A 22,527-nucleotide genomic window follows, 5' to 3' on the forward strand; every position below is an offset into this window, starting at 1 on the left:
TCATATTGTCGGACCAGAACACAACAGAATGATCTCTGAACCCTTCTGGCCAGGTTCTAAGGGCCACCAGAATGGGAAATAATTCGAGGAAAGCGATGTTACTTGTCAGCCCCTTCTCGTGCCACCATAGGGGCCACTTCTGTGCCGACCATTTTGTGCCGAAGATGGCGCCAAAACCTACGCTTCCTGCTGAATCTGTCCATAGCCCAAGCTCATCGGAGGACATGGCTGGCTTGTTCCAGACGACTCGACCATTGAAGTCCGCCAAGAATGCTAACCAAATCCGCATGTCCTGGCGGACCTCGGTCGATAACCTTGTGCGATGATGACCCTCCTTCAGGCCAACCATTGCTTGGGCAATTGAGCGGGAAAAGGGGCGAGCCATTGGTATCACTCTCAAGGCAAAGTTCAATTTTCCCACTAACTGTTGCAACTGATGCAGTGTAACCTTGGATGCAGTTAAACATACTTGGAGGGCTGCCCTGAATTTCGACACCTTGCTAGCTGGTAAACGGAAGCACCCCTCCCTTGAGTCCAACTCAATCCCCAGAAACTCGAGGCAAGTCATGGGACCCATAGTTTTACCCGGTGCCAACGGCACGCCGAGATGACCCATTAACACACAGAATTCGTCTAAAGCCTGGGCACATTCGGGACTACCGGCGGGGCCAAGGAACAGAAAGTCGTCAAGGTAATGCATTACATTTCGGAAACCCGTTGTCTTAGTGAACACCCATTGCAGGAAAGTACTGAATTGCTCAAAGTAAGCACATGATATAGAGCAACCCATTGGCATACACCTATCCATGTAAAATGACCCCTGGAACCCGAATCCCAAAAGACGCTGATCGTCTGGGTGTACCGGGAGCAACCGGAACGCTGACTCGATATCAGATTTCGCCATCAACGTCCCGTGCCCCAGGCGATTCAATATGGCTACCGCCTCATCAAAAGATGCGTATCGCACCGAACAAACTTCTGGATCAATTGCGTCGTTCACCGAAAGACCTTGTGGAGCAGACAGATTATGGATCAAACGGAACTCACCCGGGTCCTTCTTGGGGACCACCCCTAACGGAGAACAAACGAAACCTGGTACCGGGGGTTCACTAAACGGGCCGGCGACCCGTCCCCGGCTAACCTCTTTCTGAATTTTCTCTTGCACTACCGATGTATGTTGTAAAACGGAAAGTTGATTTTTGCACGTCCCTACACCCTGAAAGTCCCCTACCGGGATGCGGAAACCATGTGTGAAACCGTTCCGTAGCACCCCGGCAGAAGTACGATCCGGGTATTCGCTGAGCCAGGGAATCATTGCCAAGGTATCAATCGGGGTTGGTAAAGGCGCCCCTCGGCCTAGCTTAGACCTGTTTGGCGCCCCCCTTACCCCCATTCTCACCCGTTCTGGCTCTGCACGATGACTCAGGATGGGACGACCCACACGTACTACACTCATGTTTGAACTTACACGATCCCGGAGGCCTGGTACATTTCCCCTTGTTGAAATTAAAACAGAAACCCTTTTTCCCTGTATTACCTGCGGGCCTCGACTGGTCGTCGGTGCTCGTACTCGGTCGAAAGGGCGTCCCCACATTTTGGCGGGAGTAATCAACAACATTGCTCCCGACCAATGGCATTCTTAACATTCCTGATTCTTTCATTTTGTCCCAAGTTAACGAATCGTAACAATCCCAACTCAAACTCTTGTTATGTTCCTTTTCCTTCCTGAACAGATTGTCATAACAAAACCAATGGTTACCTTGATACGTTGTCGAGTAACCCATAATTCGTGATTGGTAAACGGGGAACTCAGGGAGCAACTCGGGCCTACGTTCCCCCAAAATCGATGTGAAAATACCCCATGCATTGCCCCAGTTGCCAATGTTCTCATTTACCTTAAAGGCGGCCATCTTTGCGCGCCACACACTCGGATGCATTAAGTCCTTCTGACTTTTCACATGCTCCACATCATAATGATCAACAAGCAGGGAAAAAATATTCACGTACTCTCCCGCCCAGATCTTTTCTTTTATAGCTAAAGGCACATGTTGTCCCAATCTCTCTCTACGAGAGGGTGCTGACTCGTCCCTTGCAATCGGCAATGGCCGCTTACCTGACCCGGACGCAGCTTCTGCCGCTTGCGGCTTGTCTATCCCCGCCACTCTAGCTGCCTCTTTCTTCTCACGAAGCCCTTTTATCAGCGCCTGTGCCTCGGCAGCCGTGGCGCCATCACCACTATCCCCCAACCATGCTGCTAGCTGTGCTGCCAGCTCGGGGGGCATGTCTTCCTTGGATGTCTGGGTGACGACCCCCGGGATTGGATTCCCCTCTATCGGTACTCTTAGGTCTCCCTCCAGCCGGCGAGGGGCCCGAACCCTCCTCCCCATCTCGCTCCGCCAACCGTTTCTTTATGTCGGACATATCTTTAAAGAGTGCCCGAACCATCTGCTCCGTCGTCATTCTTTTTTCGCCTTTCCTGGGCATCTCTCCGACGAAGTATCTAGAAGACAAAGAAAAAGATCAAAACGCTCAAAATTGGCTCTTCGTTCTGTCCCGAGCTCACGTGTAGCGAGGAGGTGCAGCTTCGGAGCACAAGAACAAGAGGACGTCTTCAGGCCTTGCGTCTCCTTTTATCCGTCTTCAGGGCGGGCGTAAACCCGCCCCTGCCCGTCCCGGAGGCGGGGCTGGCTACGTCGGTGTCTAGGCCAGCCCACTCTAGGGCGGGAAAAAGCGCGCCCCGGCTACGCCGCTTCGGGCATACCAGCCGAGACGCGCCTCCCGCCACAAAATGGCTTCCCGGGGGGATCGAGGCACTCCGCCATACGTTCGGGGGGACCGAGTGGTCGCCCCTTTCCAAATTTTCTCCAGACTTGAGAATGGTATCAATCGCCGACACGTGTTTCGTCGTGTACGGTTGAGTCAACACGACTCTTCAGGGCTTCCACTCCAAATCCACTGTGTGGTTGGAGTAAGTCTGGGTCTTTAAAAGCTCAGTATCAAGCAATGGGTATTCTGTGTGTTCATGAAACAGAACGATGCTGGTTATGAAAGTGATCGGTAGCAGTATAGGGATAGAGTTGTCGTATCCCACTGGTAAAAATTATAGGTTCGTACACGAGAGACGACCGCCGGGAACTAACAGAGGAGGGATTGCCTGCAGCGGCACACCACCGCAGAGGTTACATACTCGTTTCCTCATTTTGGCGCCACGTAAGAATCCCCTCCCGGCTCCCCGCCTTACAGCATAGCGAGACACAGCGCTATACTTTCTATTCAATATTACCAGTGGGATACGACAACTCTATCCCTATACTGCTACCGATCACTTTCATAACCAGCATCGTCTGTTTCATGAACACACAGAATACCCATTGCTTGATACTGAGCTTTTAAAGACCCAGACTTACTCCAACCACACAGTGGATTTGGAGTGGAAGCCCTGAAGAGTCGTGTTGACTCAACCGTACACGACGAAACACGTGTCGGCGATTGATACCATTCTCAAGTCTGGAGAAAATTAAACATCTTGCTGTGACAAGAAGAATTACACCAAGGAACCTGCTTCTGCATTTCTTCTTTTTTACTTTTGGTCATTGTACCTTGTTTGGATGTACACACATGTAGTTGCGAGAGCTTACTTTTGTTAAATTGCCTCTATTGCTTTGTAATGAGGATCACCACCTAATACAAAACAGCTGTGTAACTTATGGGAAGACACCTATATATTACGTTTTATAGAAAGTTTTGTAAAAGAAATATGTTTACCATTAATCTATGGTGGTTTATGTGGGCAATGTTGGACACAAAGGAAGGCTTTAAAAGGCAATTACAATTAATGCTGCCCTTTAAGAATTGCTTAACTTTATCAAAAACATTTCTCCCTGCAGGACTGCATGCCACTCTCCTTAATATTTGACGCAAAGGAAGACAGTCAAATTGAGCCACAGAAAATAAAACAAGTGATGGAGGAACTGGGAGTTTTAATCAACGTTAAACCAAAACCAAAACAGACAAGCAAGGTCAGATATGATTTGACTCGCGGTGAAAGTGCTTATGAGCGAGAAACGAATGGAGTTGCTAAGGTTCACTTTAATTACAAATCTTATCAAGCAACTGACATAATTATGTCATTTTTTAAAGACAGAAATATCTTATGCACTATGAACAATGTGGTGTACAATGGCGCAGTACGTGCGTATGAATCAGCTACAGTTATGACGTCAAAATATTCCAACATTTCCATGTTGACTTGTGAATGTATGACTTTAGCTACTGAATAAATGATCGCTACAGCAAGAGCCATTGTTTAGTGTGTGTTTTTCCTGACAATACCTTTTTTCAGTTGTACTTGGGACAGGTTGTGTTATTTCGTACCCACTGGATACACTCAATCTCGGGTAACCCAGACACCCTTTAAATTTAGAAATGAAAAATCTTTGGCGACCCACATTTTCCCTTTCATTATTATCTTGGGCGTATCAACAAATAATGCCCCGGTTACTTACCGGTAATCTTCATTACTCCGAGTATAGTCTTCCTCGCCACATGAGTTCCCTCCCCCCCTCCCTGTCTGGCTATCGGCTTCATTGTTTGCTTGGTAGATCAGGCTGTTGGTGGGGCCGGTCCTCCTCTTATAGAGGTCAGGTGGGACTGGTCGGCCATGTTGGGAGGGGGTGGGAGGTTTTTTCTTTTGCTTTGGAGGGTTCTGTTGTGGAGCTAAAGCTCACTATGTAAATCATGTGGCGAGGAAGACTTACGAGGAGGTAATGCCCCGGTTACCTACCGGTAATCTTCATTACTCCGAGTATAGTCTTCCTCGCGACATGAGTTCCCTCCCCCCCTCCCTGTCTGGCTATCGGCTTCATTGTTTGCTTGGTAGATCAGGCTGTTGGTGGGGCCGGTCCGCCTCTTATAGAGGTCAGGTGGGACTGGTCGGCCATGTTGGGAGGGGGTGGGAGGTTTTTTCTTTTGCTTTGGAGGGTTCTGTTGTGGAGCTAAAGCTCACTATGTAAATCATGTGGCGAGGAAGACTTACGAGGAGGTAATATAAAATTTAGATTAGCTGCTAGCCTGCATTGGCATACCTCAAATCAAAGACGCCATAGACCTAGATCTTAACACAAACCCAATTAATCACTAAAACACAACCAAAGGAAAGTCAAATAGACGGGAAATATCACTATAATTTTTGCCTGCAAGGTGCCTTTGCCCACATTTGTTCTTTATTTCATTGCTACAGAACAGATTTTGCAGACATGGTACTACTGGGTGGTAGTCAAGTGCATATTTTCTTGGAGCCGGGGGGGGGGGGGGGGGGCTGGATTACTTAAACTCTCTTTAATTGGAACATCTTGATAATCTTATTAGTAAATTACAGCTTCTTCAAAATTTGGCAGCAAGACTTTTGTTCAGTCTAACTAATTGCTGCTCCATTTCATTAAAGCGTAAAGATCTGCACAATTTGCATATTCAGAAAGGAATTTAATTTAAGGTTCTATCTCACATTCACAGAGCCATACATAAATCTGGACCCTCCAGTCCGCAGAAGCTGTTAGGAGTTTTTCACCTTTCAGGTTGCTGAGATCTTCTAGCTTTTATCGCTTGCTTTCTTCTAAATTTTGTCTGATTCGAAGAGGAGGATGCTGTGCTACAGTGTTGGAAGTAAAGTTATGGAACTAAGGGCCATATGTATGAAGCTCATTAGCATTCGCAAAGGCCGAGTGATGTTGAGTGATGTTGTGGTGGCGACGAGTGATGCTGTGGCGTTCAGTGATGCTGTGGTAGCGCATAGTGATGTTGTGGTGCCCTGAGTGATGCTGTGGTGGTGCTGAGTGATGCTGTGGTGATGAGATAGCAAGATAGAGTGAGTGCGATAGATAGAGTGAGGGCAGTAGATAGAGGGAGGGCGATAGATAGATAGAGGGAGGGCAATAGAGAGATAGAGTGAGGGCAATAGAGAGATAGATAGATAGATAGACAGATAGAGTGATGGCGATAGATAGATAGAGTGAGGGCTATAGATAGATAGATAGATAGATAGATAGATAGATAGATAGATAGATAGATAGATAGATAGATAGATAGATAGAGTGAGGGCGATAGATAGATAGATAGATAGAGTGACGCACTGGCGGCGCAAAAGTGATGCAAGGGCTCACAAATAAGCCCCTAAGTTCACAACGAAGAATCTCGGGACAAATGTTGGGATGCGGCCTCCATTTTTATTAACCACATCGCTGCTTGAGAGTTTGCCCTGCTGTGCTGGACAGCAATAAAAACGGGTGTGGTCCTGACGAGCTCAGCTCGTCATGAGCACAAGAGCACTGTACTGCATAACGCGCTGAGCTCGTCATGAGCATGGAAGGGGTTAACTTGTTTCTGTTACAACATCGGGCTCTTTGAATGGTGGCTGACTACAAGCCCCTAGCTACTTACTGGAGGTAGGAACCAATATGTGCATTTGCAAAAGTGCAGGAGAGATGTGTGCCTGGCACACGAGTAAATGTGTTAAATAATATTCCTAAAGAAAATCTGCATTTTCTACCCTGCCATACTGATGCTGGCTAATTATAGTATGTTGAGCATGCCTCTAATCCCCTTTCCATGTTTTGGGCCAGTCAGTTACATGATTTGGCGGTTTCAGTCCTCCTTAGAGAAATGGCTTCATAGATCTTGTTTTGCTGAAATATGCCAGTGTGTGTGAAAACTAGTCAGGCGTGCTGGAGGGAAATTCCCACTGTGTGCCCCCACCTTACTAAGCTGGGACCCTGTCCAGGCATTGGCATCTCTGTTTAACCAACACACATATCACATTTGTGCCAGCTTTTCACTATTAAAAGTGCGCTGACAATCTGTGCGTAAGCCTTACATGAAAGTTCCACGCTGTTAGCTATTATTAGCTGGTCTGCGCATTAATTAAAACTGTCGCAAAGGGCGCGCGGACCCAGTAGAACTTCTCTACCACCTATACGCCGAGGGTATTTGAGTTGAGCAGTTTTGTACAGTAGCACAGTCAGGAAAGATCGTCTGCTTTAATTAAATCACGTCCCCCCAGACACACCAGAGGGACAAAATGTCAGACGATGGCTCAACTCATCATAAAAATGTCTTTTTTTTTTCAAGTGCATAGTAATGAATTAAATCGGTTGTGACTTCTGCGGTCCCTGGGGGCCCCTCCTCCTCGCTTCCCTAGCTCGGAAAGCCATGAAAGCTTTTTTCGTAGCCATAAGGCAGATGGCTGTGGCGAAGCAGAACCGCCAGGCTACGGTCCTTGCGCATCACTCCTGGAACGGAAATTTGGACTTGGGGGGTGAAAGAGGGGATAATTGGCGGCACTGGGTCTTCCAACGCCCTCTGCCCTGGCAGGATGCGAGATTGCGTCCTTCTGGTGTTCCAATTGTGTGCGACTGTGCAAATCCAGCTGCGACCTCAGGCTGCGAACTAAATGGTGCACCGGTGGGCTAATTGGGGGGGAATCCGGGAAAGAGGAGGAGTTGGGGAGTGATGCGAGGTAGTATACAAGTTGCTTGAGGAAAAGCTGCAATTTATGGCCCATACAATTTTATTATGTTTGACGAAAACCGACGAAGCTGCTACCGAAGCTCAAGCCAAAAATCTTCACAGTTGCAATCTATTTTTCGCCTTTACTCTTTTAATGAACAGACCCACTGTCCCAGTTTCTACAGAAACCTGGTTACCAAAGGGGATGGCACGCATATGTTCCGTTCCTGCCTCTGACTGATAAGAATCCCAAAACGCGATGATGAGTTGATTCTTTCCACCCAACAGCTGGGAGAGGGGTGCTATGTTCCCGAGAGGGAGGGATAGATTTTGTTTCAAATGACCCACTTCAAAGCTATCTCCAAATTGCCTGGATCGCACTTCTACCGCGCGCACCTCTCGCATTTGGACTAAAGCCTAGTGAGCAAAAAAAACAAAAAATCAGAGAAGAGAATGGATAAGAGTCTGAGAAAAATGAGGGGGAAGAGGGATGACAAGAAACTGACAGGCAAAAAGCAAAAATAAAAGGAGGAGGAAGAAGAAGAAAACGAGAGTCTGCAAGACAAACCTAGAGAGAGGAAAAAAGGTGTGTGTGGAGGTGTATTGATATGATAAGAGAGACAAAGGTAGTGGAGGGTGAAGAATTGGCAAGGGTTAGAGAAGAATGACAAAAAGTCATGAGCAGAAAGAAAGAAGAAGCGAGATGAAGAGCGGAAGTAGTGAGTAGTGGCGACTGGAGAGAGCGGGCAGAAAGATTTGAAGTAGACAGGAGACTGAAACAAGCAGTAAGTGGGATAAGGGAGGGGGTGTCAAATGGTGAGCACTTTTGCAGCCGCTTAGATGTTCTCAGTGGCCGCTGGGCTCACTGAGAACATCAAAGCAGCCGCAAAACTGATCAGCAGGCGGACAAATGGTGCCCGCACCCGGCGCACATGCACTGTACCCGATCCGCACTTTGGGACCACTTTTGAAAGCCCCTAACTTAATATCTCGCCAAAGCTCCTAAAAATGGAAGACTGGGAAAATCATTTAAACTGCACTGGCAGGTTGATGTTTTAATACCAGTCACTGTATGTATGTGGACACTCATGTGCCTGTGAGTATGCAGATCTGTATGTGTGTCTGTATGTGTTTATGGCGGGGCCTGTGCGTTTGCCACTGTAGGAATCTAGGGCTCTAGTCTTTCCTTAACCTAGGATCTTTAATCTCTCCAACAAATCAGTCAAACATAACAAAGCGTGGTCTCATATTTAATTTGGTTAGGGGTTATAAAGTTGGACCCGCCCTTGTGTATTATGAATAGTTTGCATCTGAATGACATACTTCTAATGCATATTTAGCTGAAAATGTGTATCTGGCTGTAATAAATAATGTTGTGATTTGACAGCTATTGAGAAAGGTATGTCCTTTGTTTCTCACAATAGACGTCTTGTTAAATATTAGAATGCATTTTGGTAATGTGAAGCTTTCAAAATCTAAGTTAACTTGCTAACTGCTATCAACCCTGCCTGCTTCCAGTTTCTTTGCACATGCTAAAAATGTAATATCTTTTTCAGTCAGTCATTATCAAAGGTTTGGAAAGAAACGTTGAGAACATGTATACAGCCAGGCAGATAGTTTTGGGCCTTCAATCAATTGAAAGTATTGTGACGCCAAAGATTCACCCGGATGTGATATCACCAAGTGACGTGCTTAGTAATCACTACCTGAACATCCTGCTGCAGCAACTAAGCCTCACTGCGCCAGGTGGGTTGCACTCATTACAAAAACATTTTCAAGGCAGGATAAGTTAAAATGTCTACAAAACGATGCTTAGTACTATTTCTTTATGATATTTTTCGTATTTTTGAAAAAGTGCAGGCAAGGTGTACTGAGTGGCATTGCATTAAACAGTATATCAATATGTTAATGAAACATAAAATATAACTATCTTTGGTAAGATTAAAGGTTTGGGCAATCAACTCCCGGCCTCTTTTGGCACTATCTATGAATATAACTGTGTTTTTTGCATATTATTTAAGTATATAACTGTGAAAAAATTAACATAAGCATTTTGCTGAAGTAAAAGGCAGGGCTGTTCCATGGTGTAGCGTGTGTATTATCACATTATTTGTGAGGTAATATTCCATGACTTTAGACTACAAAATTGTTGTCATTGTGTGGATTCCACTTACTGCACGTTTAACTATCGTTTCCAGTCTCCAGCATTCTCTAAATGAGGGACTATTGATCTGTTATTCACATCATCTTTACATGTCAGCTGGTGTCACGATCCTAGACTAGGGTTTGTCTCTCCCTGCAGTGGGTCATGGGTATTAGTGTCTAGCCATCATTGACTGCTCTAATATTGGGATCCTCGATTCGCGCTCAGACATCAGGTCTTAAATCTGTGAGACATGAGCAAATCAGTGGAAAAATACAGGATTTCAATGGCTTTAGGATTTAGTACCCTGGGGTAGTGGTGGAGATTAAACAACTCTGAGATTGTTGGTAACCATTGGGGAACTCATACTCTGTCATTCATGGTCAACACTACAGCAAGTCTAATTGGCCAGCGGGCGTTGTACGACTCTACCGTTTTTCTTTCTTCAATTTCTCTAATTACCCTCTTCATATGCCTTCTTTTTTCACCTCCAACCTATGTTTGTCCTGTATGCCCAGTCATTCAGTGTTCGTTGATTGCGCTGAGCCTATCATTGTTGTTAAATAGAATCACAAAGGGAGACAGGCATTCTTGGGCATCAATACATTTCTCAGTGTTTTTATGTGACACCCAGTTCTAGGGTCACGTACAGTTATGTGCTATTTATAGGGCAATGTCCAACCAAAACTTCATCTAACTTTTAACATTCTTTGTTTACATTTGATTTGTTTATCATACCTACTTGTATAGAAAGTTTTCTTGGATTTTTGTGTATTAATAACACCTCATACTATGAATTTATCAAACCATTCCACATTTATAGACTGAATAAACGTAACTGCAATTGAAAAGAATTTCGTATGATATGTAGAAGTGAAGTTATTATTATGTTTTATTTGGGCCACATGTCTGTATAAAACTTCATCATGAACAAGGCGGCTGCCATTTATGTCACTTTCTCCTGCTTCACCCCCAACTCACATCCTTTCCCCCCAGGCTCCGCTAAACACAGTCAGGCTGAAGACCTAATGGTTTAGTTCCATTGAAGTAGTTCTGGTAGTCCTTAATCTTCTATGGTGCGGATGTGGAATTGCAACAAGTATCCATACTTTCCATTCCTTCCCTGGCTTTATTAATTCACAGAAGACTTATTGTTTAATGCTTCATATTTGTTAGAAATCTCCAGGTGACATTAGCACAGATGGTGTTGGATAATAATTTAACAAAATTGGATGCTGAAATTTATTATTCGTGTGTTCTGATTGTACCTTTGACACGCAATGATGATTGTATTGGATCGCTAATATTTTATGTGAGAATTGTGTATAAAATCTCCTTGATTTTGGGGGTGAGCCCGAGATTTTTTAGCTTTTCTTGGTGCTACTATGGATGCTTTCTGACTGTTTACTGATTTTACTGCTTGTTTGGCACTTAGAGTAATTTCTGATTTTCACATACTCTGTATAACTATGCTCTTGAGAGCCTTTATAAAATTTGCCTTCTACCGCTCATATTTGGATTTTGTAGTAAAACCCTTTAACTTTTCATTGAACGGGAACCCATTTATTGAGTTGTTCCATTACTTTTGAACCTGTTTTACTCCGCATAGCTGATATTTGAGGATGTGCCTTGATACGCACTATAATCTGTGGGAGAACCAATTAAAGAACATTTTGGGATGTGATCATTTTGGGGTATAGATTTGCTCCCACACTTGTACAGAGCTGATAAATTTACCATTCTGATTTTTCTCTGTAGATAATATAAAAGACAAATTAAAAAACTGATCTGCTTGTCTTATTTTCCTATTTCTTATGTTACTCCTTATGTATTCGGACCTATATTATTAATAGGTACAGTAGGAAGGCACCCATGCTCATGAGACATTTATTGGGGGGCATAAACAATATAAGTGAAGCACAAAAGAGGAAAGAGGGAGCTATTCTGTTGCATTTCAATCAATTGATGGAGAAAGTATCTGGATTTATGAAAATAGTGAAGCCACCTATCAAAGCCACACCACATATGAAATTGAATGGTTTGATAATGAATATTGGCTAAGGAAGAAACGTTTTTCTCATTATCTATCTATACGCCACCATAGCGCCACATATTACATTATATTTAAAGCGACAAAGAGAAATTACAAGGAAATTTTGAGGCAGAAGAAGTGTGAATTTCAGCATGTGTAATGTGGAGAGATTAAACAAGCAGCAAACAATAAAAATACAAAAATATTTGGCAATTATTACTATGAATACCAGGAAAAAAACATGTACAGTGGAATGCCATATATCTGCATGTGATTGGCACTACCATTTAAAATCGCTTTATAAGAGAGATTACCATCTTCTTCCCAAATGGGATAGTGGTAGGAAGCATTGAGATATAATATTATTTAAAAAAAATATTATAAAAAATTTGTAGAGCGCAAACAGCTAACCATAAGGGGTTACCCGGCGTTCGGAGACAGACGGAGAGCAATCAAAAACCCACTACCTCAAAACATCCAGTACTTCAGCTGTATGCAAAAGGAAAACAGAGAAGTAGACCTTATTAGGGTTAACGGAAGGTCGTTACATAGCATAGGGCCCAGGTAGGCAAATTACTGGCCTCCTGTGCGAGTCCGTTTGACTTTTGGAACCGTTCATATGGAAATGTCACTTCAACGTAAAGTGCCAGCCGGAAGATAAGTTCAAGCATGAGGAAAGGTATGTCTTACTTATTTTAGTCCATGAAGTGGAGAAGGCCATTAGGAGCCTGCCCTGCAGTCAAATACAGCCCCAGGGCCAGATGTAGTTCCAGGGTATATAAACCAATCTGACTCTGAACTTTGGTCTGAAGTGCCACATAAGGTGTTTAGTGCAATTCTTACGAAAGGGCAATAAAAAAGGTGGCAAAAGCGATCCTGCAATTATAGGCCCATCCCCTTATGAGATCGTCATCTGTGGGGTGTGGGTGCAGCATATCTTGAGGTAAATATTGTTTTACCTCAACAACATTTTCAAGTTCTAAATATTGAAGACGAAAATATTCACAAGTAATGTTATATAGGTACATATAGGTTTAATGTACTTTAGCTCCACATATACGTACACTGGTGACATATATCATTAAAGGTTCATAGATGTGGAGTAAAGAATAGCAAATCTATCCTTACCTGTATCGCTTTCCTTCTTGATAGTTTTGCTTTCGATATTGTGGTAAAATTATATTTGCATACAATATTCTGGACTACAACCTTTCTTTAATAAATTGTGTTGCCTTTCATATGTGTGATCATACAGATATCCTTATGAAACTATCTGTGGTTGTTAGAATGATAGACACTGTGTTGAGTTTTTCGCTTATTCTTAGGGAAAAGTGTTTCAAGACTCATTTGACTGAATATTGTCCATCTCAGTGGTGTATTATATCAGTTTGCCAATCTTGTATCTTATGAATAAATTATATAAAAACTATTAAATAATCTCCATTGTTTGGGTGTATGATTCTATGCCTGCGCTCATGCCAACTCACTTATTAGTGTATCTATGTTTCATATGGTTAGTATATAGTTTATATTACCCTTAAGGAGTGAGTGGTACACACTGGGATGAGTTATAATAAACATATTCATTCTTTAAGCTAACTGAGACCTTGTATCCCCCCCCCTTCTAACACCTTTTCACTCTAATACTAATGCATGCCTTCCTCTTACATCCTATTCACCCAAAATTCATAATGTTCTTGCTGGTAAAACAGCAAAAGCACACCTAATCTAGCACGTTCCTTTCTTACAGATGATTGAGTTACTTCATTTGGTATAATTTCACTCATTGCACATGCATCTCCTATATAAAACATTCACTTATATTCTTGGACTTTAACAGTAATTCTTTAATAAACTCTTCCCTTGGCTACTTTTGTGTTTCTCATTTATTTGCGCATATCAATCTTCTCAGGTTTCTCTAACCGAGGCCATTTTACTTAATCTCTTTTAAACATGCTTTTATACTTGACTGCTCTCCTTCAGAGCCATAACATTCAATTGATTGCTTTCTCATGAGTGCCCACTCAGTTACCCACACATACAATACTTGGTCCATGTACAAATCATCCTACACAATTGTTAACACTTCCTTTATCCTATTTTCTCTCTCTGGTTCTCTATTTCACGCTCTTTGTATCCCTTCTTTAATCTCACTGCCTTTGGTTTTGAAAGTTTCTTTTAATGTTGCTTTGTAACATGAGTAACATAAAACTGCCAGCAGCAGGGCGACACATGTCCAAGCCCAGGTGTGCAAATTACAATTATTATTAATACCATTTTATATTTATACACCATAACTGCTTGTCTAGTTATTAGTTCATACCACTGAAGAAAAATGTATGGCCTCTGCTTCTCTTTATACTCTTTTGTTCTTGTTTGTTCTGTTATTTCTCCATCATTTTCTGTCTCCAACTCCATAGTAGTTCATCTACTAGCCCCATCTCTTTTGGAATTTGTGAGGGCTGCCTCTACCTTCATATATTACTTTTTGTGCAGCAATATAGAGATTCATTCCCTGCTGTTATTCCAGCTTTTTGGGGATTTAGTGAGAACCTCACATTTTTGCTTGGATCTTCTTTAGCCACAAACAATCCCAACATACAAAATGTCAACTTAGACTCTTCCAGGTTGACCTTAGTGGGTATTCCCAGAATCACAAATTGGGGTGTCATTGGGATATCGCTGTCAGGGAATCAGCCTAATTTCCTTGCTTTACTTGCCTATTATATCTGTACCCTATTACATCCCCAGACTGTGTGAAGGAATGTACCCTCTGTAGTGTTACATTTTAAGCAGGTTGGGGTGCAGGTACGTCCCATTGTAAGTAGTCCGATCCTGTTATACTACACTTGATGTAGGAGTTTCAATTGAATTAGCCGTAATCCTGTCTTAATTGCTAATTTACAGGTGCATTGATGCTGCCACCCGGTCAATATCCTCTAATTCCCTTAGGTCGTCTTCCAATTCTGTCCTGAGATACCTTAGCTTGTCTGGCATATTACTGATGGGGGTTTTGTGGGTCGAATAGACCCCCCCCTCTGCCCAGTTCACCCTTTAACCGTCTACATCTAGGGAGGCATATTCGGGAATCTCTGATGACACCAGGTGCTCTGGTTGTACCGTGTATCTGAGTTGCGTGTATTTAAATAGTTGCTTGTTTTCTAATATAAATTCTTGTAGACTCTGAAAAGGTCTAATTGTGTCTTCTTCCAGGAGATCGCCCAACTTTGATATTTCAATATTGTACCATGCTTTAATTCCCTTTAAATTTAGTGACCTCCTTGAGCATTTTGCCTTCCAACAGGGGTGTTTCTTTTGTGAGATTATTTGTTCATTTGAGGCAATTTGTGGATTTCCTCATTCTGCTAACAATGCCCCTGTAGCTGGAAGAACATGTGCCTTTCTTTTGATGCATATAAGTAAGGAACGAATGTCAGTTTGACCAGCATCAATCTTTCTAATCAGAAAGCCGGGTTGGCTCTCGGGTTATGTATCCAATCATCTATGTTACTATGTTGGGCCACCCGATTATATGCTCAAACATCAGAAAGAGTGATTCCGGTATTGTAGGGGCTTCTACTTAGGTCCTTCAGTGCTATTCTTGAAGTGCTTATTTTTGGAAGGCGCTGGGCCTCCTGTTCATGAGTGTCACCCATTTTCTGGGTTATAACTATTGTTTCCTCACCTCCATTCTCTCCTCAGGTGCAATCCCTTCTCATTGTTAGTACAGAGTTAAGTCACAAGGGTTGAGATGGGGCACATATGCAGAGTCTCAAGAGAAATTTTCCTTACCTTCCTTTACACCAGTGCCCTTCCCTGATCCCTACCACACCCAAATATCATTGAATTAATTAAAGCTAGAGGTATAGAAAGTAACAAGATTCTCAGCTTTCTAAAGAAGAAATAACAAGACGTTATACAAAGCTTTGTCTGTAGGAAATTCAGCATGGAACCTCAAAGATTACTATTTCATGTCAGCTAAAACAGAATGTGAAGACGTTTTAGACTGCTAATGTGTAAAGAAAGACAAAGAATGTATGGTTTCAATGTATCCTTCAATTATTTTGATAACAAAGAGAAGGTGGAACAAATGCCAATTTTCAATCGTTTAGCGCATATTTATTAAGCACGTGGGAGTACCAAAATACAGGGCATTTCCATATTTATACTCAAAATGTGGTCTGATATTAGGGGTCTTAGGAGTTATAATGCCAAGTACAGTTTTTGCGGTCTCACATAACACTCACTCTTCTTGCAGTTTTATACTTACATACTTCATAACATTCTTTAGTAGAGTATTATGTTAAGCATTGGTGGTTATCACTTCTTGTTTTAGAAAAAACATTCCAAGATTTATAGATTATTTCAGGTCCTTTGAATTTCAATCTCCTTTTCAATGGAAAAAAGACTGAAAAAACTGAAAAATGTGTCATTTTGAAGAAGCAACAATATGAATAGAGGAGTCTGTGATAGTCGGATTTATAAAAAAAAAATATAATTGATATACTGAAATTTTTTTAATAATTTATTAGAATCAGAATTAATTTGTATTTAAAGGGTTTGAACACAGACACCCATAGCTATGTTTTGTTGAGGCATCTCGGTTTATTCACCCAGCTTTTAGTTTGTCACCCTAGTACACCCTTCTATGGGTTCCAGATATGCAGTGCGTCCATATGAGCCCCTTCAGTCCATACTTGTACTTCTGTAACTTATGAAAAATCTATGTGTGATGCATAAAGATGAAGGGCAAATCTTAATTTGCTTGGACCATTCCCAAGTAAAACCAAAGGATCGCCCAACCTTTCGAATGCATGGATGTTTAATGTTTGTACCCACATTCTGCACCTTTTCCGAAATAGGAATCTGCACCACCGTGTTGTGTGAAAATGGCTCTAAATGCCATTCGTACATGGAGCCAAATATCCTAACTGTAGCAACTTTGGCCAAAATAAATCAGATTCAGTCCTTCTCCCCAAAAGAGTAATAAGTAGATTTGGAACAAAATAACCATTTCCCTTTATTGAAAATAAGAATGATTTCATTTTGTCAAAAATTAAGTAATTGATAAAGACAACTAACTGACTGAAAAATAGTTGGGTTTAGATAAAAATGTATTGATTTCTTATGCATATGAATCTATTTAGTACCAAAACAAATATAGATATTCATAAACTAATTACAAGAGTTGGTTGAAAACAGGTATTTGTAGTTCAGAAATACCTCTTAAAAAAATCCAAACTATATAGACTTTGTTTTCAGGGACTAACTTTGAATAGCCTTGATGTAGATGTTAAGAGCCTCTGGTTGTTAACAAGTATTTTCAAGAAATCGCAGTTTTTAGTGACAAATATTATTTTTTTAACAAATTATAGCCAGCATACTAAAATATTATATCAAATCATGAAAAATAGGTATATTTCAATACAATTCTGCAAGAAGAATCATAGGCAGTGGAAATTATACTCCGAAGGACACTGAGACAAGTTTAATTAGTGAAAATTTGTTTAGTGACCATTAACCCCTTAATTTGAAATTAAGAATTGGTCAGGGTCATCAACAGAGGGGTAAACCCATACAATCAGATATAACATTACAGGGAAACAATGGAGTATCGATTAAATGGCCGGCGTAGTTCCAACATTATTTTTATAAAATCTAAAAGGGAAAACTCAAAAGAACATTGATATCTGCCTAAATAACTCCACCTCAGATATTGTAAAAGCCTTTTATAGTATCATATCTGAAATAGCAAAAGATCTAACTAGTAAAAAGAGGAATAAAACCCTGTGAAAATACCCCTAGATGGTTCAATGAAAAATGTACAAGGTTAAATAAGGCTTTAAAAACGGCTCTCAAAGCTAAACCTAGGATTTGTAGTAAAATAAGATTACTGAGGAAAGAATACAAAATAGCTTTAAGTTATAGGAAAAGTGAAATCCGAGAGGAGGCCTGGGTGAGTCTCATTCAGGCTGCCGAAACCGGAAATGCAGGTTTATTTTGGCATACTATTGATCATCCTTAAATCAAAGATAACTGTACACCGAAAATGGTAATCGCAGTCCCCCCTCAGGACTGGATTACACATTTTGAGTCCATTTTTAATCCAGGTGCATGTAAACCCACTGTAATGCAAAATAGCACCATTATATTAGTAGAACCTACAGACTCCGCTCCCATTACACCAACAGATATTAAATTAGCCCTTTTTAAGTGGGCTGGTCCGGATGGCGTACCAATTGATGTCTTTAAAAGGAATTCTGGACCCCGATATTAATGAATGTTTTAAATGCTGCTATGGGAGGAGTTATATCCGCATCATGGTCCCAAAGCATTATTGTACCTAATTTCAAAAAGGGAGATAGAGGAAAGGCCAACTGTTACCACCCTATGTCCCTTCTGGACTCTACCTTAAAATTAATGGGTAGGATTCTCTTGGCGTGATTAGAAGACTGGGTGGACGAGAATAACATTCTCTCAGAAGCCCAGTTTGGGTTCAGAAGGGGCATGAGGACTGTGGAACAGTGCCTAAATTTGGAACTCCTAATTGGAAAGTACACGTTGGCGAAGGAGGGGGTCCTCCACCTATGCTTTGTGGACCTTACAAGCGTGTTCGACTTTGTTAATCACGCGAAGTTGTGGCAAACTTTAAAAGAGATAGGAGCACCAAACGAAATTATTATATTCCTATCTCAAATTTATAACTACTTAACTTCTAGAGTTCGTTTTGGGAATAAAGGAGAATGTACACAGGATTTTTAATGGTCACTAGAGGTGTACGCCAAGGATGTGTAATGGCTCCACTGTTGTTCTCCTTATACATCAATAATGTAGACTCCTTTTTGCAAACACAGAAAGCTGATTGCCCTAAAGTAGGAAGTCATACTACTCCAGTACTACTCTATGCGGACAACACTGTCCTCCTGTTGAGGACAGCAAATGGTCTACAATGTCTAATTGAAAAGTTCTCCCAGCACATGATAGAAATGGACTTGCAATTAAACCTTACCAAAACCTTCGTTATGACATGTGGTAAGTCTAGATCCAAGAGTAGACAACACAATGTGGGGGAAGTGGTTATAGGTAGAGTGCCAAAATTTGTCTACCTTTGCCTTCGTTTTAATAACAAGGGCAGCTGGAGACCACATATTGGTACCAGTAATTTGAGATTTTTAAGAGTAGTCAAGGGAATTTTTAGATTTTCATCCAAAATGGGAAACAAGCCCATTAGGGAGATACTCACTTTGTACAGGACAAAGTGTGTGACTGGGACCTGCTACGGAGCAGAAATATGGGGAACAGCAAGTACAGACTCCCTGCAAAAACAAGAAAATAAGTTTCAGAAAAGACTTTTGGCAGTACCTAGCTCCACAGCCAATTATATCGTATATAGAGGACTGGCTGTACCATACATAAACAATACTATTAGAATAGCTGGTCTCACTTTTTGGCGAAGGCTGTGTGCAAAGGATGAGGCAAAGCTTACTACCAATATAATAACAGATTGCCTGGCCCTCGATAACTGGAAAAAAAATCCATGGTTTGAGTACATTCACAATATTGATGGATTGCAAGATACATTGTAATAAAGGGGACCTAATATCCATACGAGACATTAGAAAAATTGATTTGAAGCTGAGATATATCTCCCTCATGGATAGTGCTAGAAGTGAAGAAGCCAAACACAAATATAGCGTTACTGCTTATTGCCAAATCCCTTCTGTTCCGGGTTTACAAAGTTACCTAAAAATGATTGTAAATGCCCAGCACAGATTCTATCTGACTAGGCTGAGATTTGGTACTATACATTACCTTGTAGCATTTTGTGACAGGGAAAAAGGTTTCCATAAGTTACTGAATTGCTGGTGTAATGGGAAAACCTCTCAGTCTACACTACATTTTATATTATTTTGCACTCTGTATAGTGATATCAGGAAATTAATCTTAAGACCCCTTTTCCTTGTCAATCGATTGTTTCATTATAAAAATGATATTAATTATGTATGTGCCCTTGACAATATGAAGATTATGTGCACTGTTGTAATATTTCTTGTACGCGCAATAAGGAAAAGAAAGGAATTGGCGTACTTGGATGTATTATCATATGAAAATACTGATGAGGATAATTAGAGTTGTTACAACAAAAGTGTAGAACTTGTATTTTATACTGATTTTAATCATATGTGATTTTTTGCACAATATGCATCTATGTTGCACAAGGTGTTCCACTTTTCAATATTCTTTCATTCTTGTGTAAATTTAGATTACGTTATTAGCACGAATGTAATTAGGCTGAAGGCTGTAATGAAGGCTTCTATAAATTCCCTTGACCAACATACTGCATATAGTATTGTTTGTTAACATATAATGGTAACACTTGCATTTAATAAGGTCTTAAGAAATGTAGTAAAGGAAAATGTCAGAATTTTTAAAAATGTATATATTGTATTTCGGATAAATTTTAAAATGTTTTGTTTTAGAATGCTTTTATGGATGTATATTTTACTCCGAATAAAGCTGTTTTGAATTGAATTAAATTGACTGAGACAAGAGTTTGGATCGCTTTAAAACCATAAGCTCTGTTCTACTTCCCATGATCAAAGAGCAAACTAGGATAACATTTGAAACAAATTTGGCAAGGGAATTAAATTCTAGAAATATAACCTCTTAAGTGTTCTAATTTTGTTTTACAGCTCATTCTCTGAGTGTAAGTTCCATTCTGAAAGCATGTGAGCAAGTGCAAACAATTAACAATTCTAGCCACACAGTTTCATTAACAGGTAAGAACATATTATGTCCACAACAAAGTATGTGCCTTGTTTTATTGTTGGCATTGTCTTGGTAAATAGTGTTTTATTTGTTGACCATAGTATGACAAATGTTTGGTATCTATGTACATTAATGCTCAACCACCCTAAGCCCTCTTGCTGTGTATGACCCTTTCTTACAAATGCATGCAATGTTCATTCTCAGTTGAGCAAAACCCAAGAGCAAGACATGGCGGCAGATTTACAGGTTCTGGCGCATCTCTCCAAATCAGCAGGGATGCGCCAGAACAGATGCGACACGCAATTCCCTCCCTGTGCCACCACAAATGCGTTGCATTTACAATGCAGCGCACCGCGGTGCAAGGATAGGGCAATGCGTGTTGCATCCTGTGTCGTAAGGTCGGCGCATTGCTGAAGTTGTGTGGCAAGCGCAACGCGGCTCCAGCAATGCTCAAGGGCGCCCTATACCTAAACATGCTGCATCACTCCTTACGCCTGCTTCAACCAGGCGCAGGGTATTGATGCAGGGTTTTACAACGTGATGCATTGCCCTAGATGCGTCACGTTGTAAGTAAGGCACAAAGTGGTGCATGGTTTACCCGTTGAACCAAGCCATACAGGACAGTCGTGAATCATCTAAGTTTACAATTCATTGTGGCTTGGATTTCACCAATTCCATCGGGGGAGCCATTGGAACCTCTGTCACCATTTGTTTGGCTGAGAATTTATGGGTTATCAGGCGATTTTTAGTCATTCCTTATGGACATGCCTTTGATGGGACTTATCTCTTTAGGGACAAGGCAGATTTCACTCTGGAACGATTCAAAGAGAGCAGGCTATAGCATGCTTCTTGGGCCCTACCTCACCAGCTACAGCAGACGTATCATTCTGCTTGTGGTTCCAGCAGACGTAACCCATACTGCCAGCTACGTATGCCTCAGTAAGGTGCCCAGCCATTTTGTGGCAGAGGTCCTGGCAACCACTGGCACTGCAGTCGGGGTCAGCCAGTCAATCAGCCTATTGCCCCACCTTCCAAACCTCTTTAGCATGCTCTTAGTGAAGCACAGCCAGTGGAGCAGGATCCAACAATTCTTGCCAGATTGGCAGGACATACATTGCCTGCTGTGTGCTTTAAATGCCACTTTGTTTATTTGCTTTGTGACACTGCCAGCGCTACTTTTATTTGCTTTGTGATATTGCCAGCGCTACTTCTATTTGCTTTGTGATATTGCCAGCGCTACTTCTATTTGCTTTGTGATATTGCCAGCGCTACTTTCCTGCTGTGTTTGCGTTCTCCCCAAGCGCTCTTGCCGTGCTGACCCCTCCGCCTCCATTTTGTTGTTGTTGTCCTCCTACGTAGCCCGCCCCGCCTCCCAGCTGAGCCGCCCTCCCACAGACTACAAACAGCGCTCCGTTACCTGGAAGCGCTGTGACTCGCTCTACGCTTCCCAGCTGAGTGGTCGCTCCCCTGTGGCTTCGGTATCGTTGTGCAGCGCATTGTGCCAGAAAGTGACTGAATTCCATTGCCTGCTGTGTGCTTTAAATGCCACTTTGTTTATTTGCTTTGTGACACTGCCAGCGCTACTTTTATTTGCTTTGTGATATTGCCAGCGCTACTTCTATTTGCTTTGTGATATTGCCAGCGCTACTTCTATTTGCTTTGTGATATTGCCAGCGCTACTTTCCTGCTGTGTTTGCGTTCTCCCCCAAGCGCTCTTGCCGTGCTGACCCCTCCGCCTTCATTTTGTTGTTGTTGTCCTCCTACGTAGCCCGCCCCGCCTCCCAGCTGAGCCGCCCTCCCACAGACTACAAACAGCGCTCCGTTACCTGGAAGCGCTGTGACTCGCTCTACGATTCCCAGCTGAGTGGTCGCTCCCCTGTGGCTTCGGTATCGTTGTGCAGCGCATTGTGCCAGAAAGTGACTGAATTCCATTGCCTGCTGTGTGCTTTAAATGCCACTTTGTTTATTTGCTTTGTGACACTGCCAGCGCTACTTTTATTTGCTTTGTGATATTGCCAGCGCTACTTCTATTTGCTTTGTGATATTGCCAGCGCTACTTCTATTTGCTTTGTGATATTGCCAG

General features: G+C 42.0%; 1 protein-coding gene across 1 annotated transcript in view; it reads left to right on the forward strand.

Moving 5' to 3' along the window:
* The window catches only part of LOC147702954 (protein bicaudal C homolog 1-A-like), a 344,675-nt gene that overhangs the window by 185,660 nt on the left and 136,488 nt on the right, over positions 1-22,527 (forward strand). The window contains exons 9-11 of the mRNA XM_086931525.1: positions 3,888-4,019; positions 9,057-9,246; positions 20,369-20,455. Coding sequence (XP_086787651.1) covers positions 3,888-4,019; positions 9,057-9,246; positions 20,369-20,455 — 409 coding nt within the window. The remainder of the gene's footprint in view (positions 1-3,887; positions 4,020-9,056; positions 9,247-20,368; positions 20,456-22,527) is intronic.

Source organism: Lissotriton vulgaris, chromosome 7, assembly GCF_964263255.1.
Source record: "Lissotriton vulgaris chromosome 7, aLisVul1.2, whole genome shotgun sequence".
NCBI lineage: Eukaryota > Metazoa > Chordata > Amphibia > Caudata > Salamandridae > Lissotriton > Lissotriton vulgaris.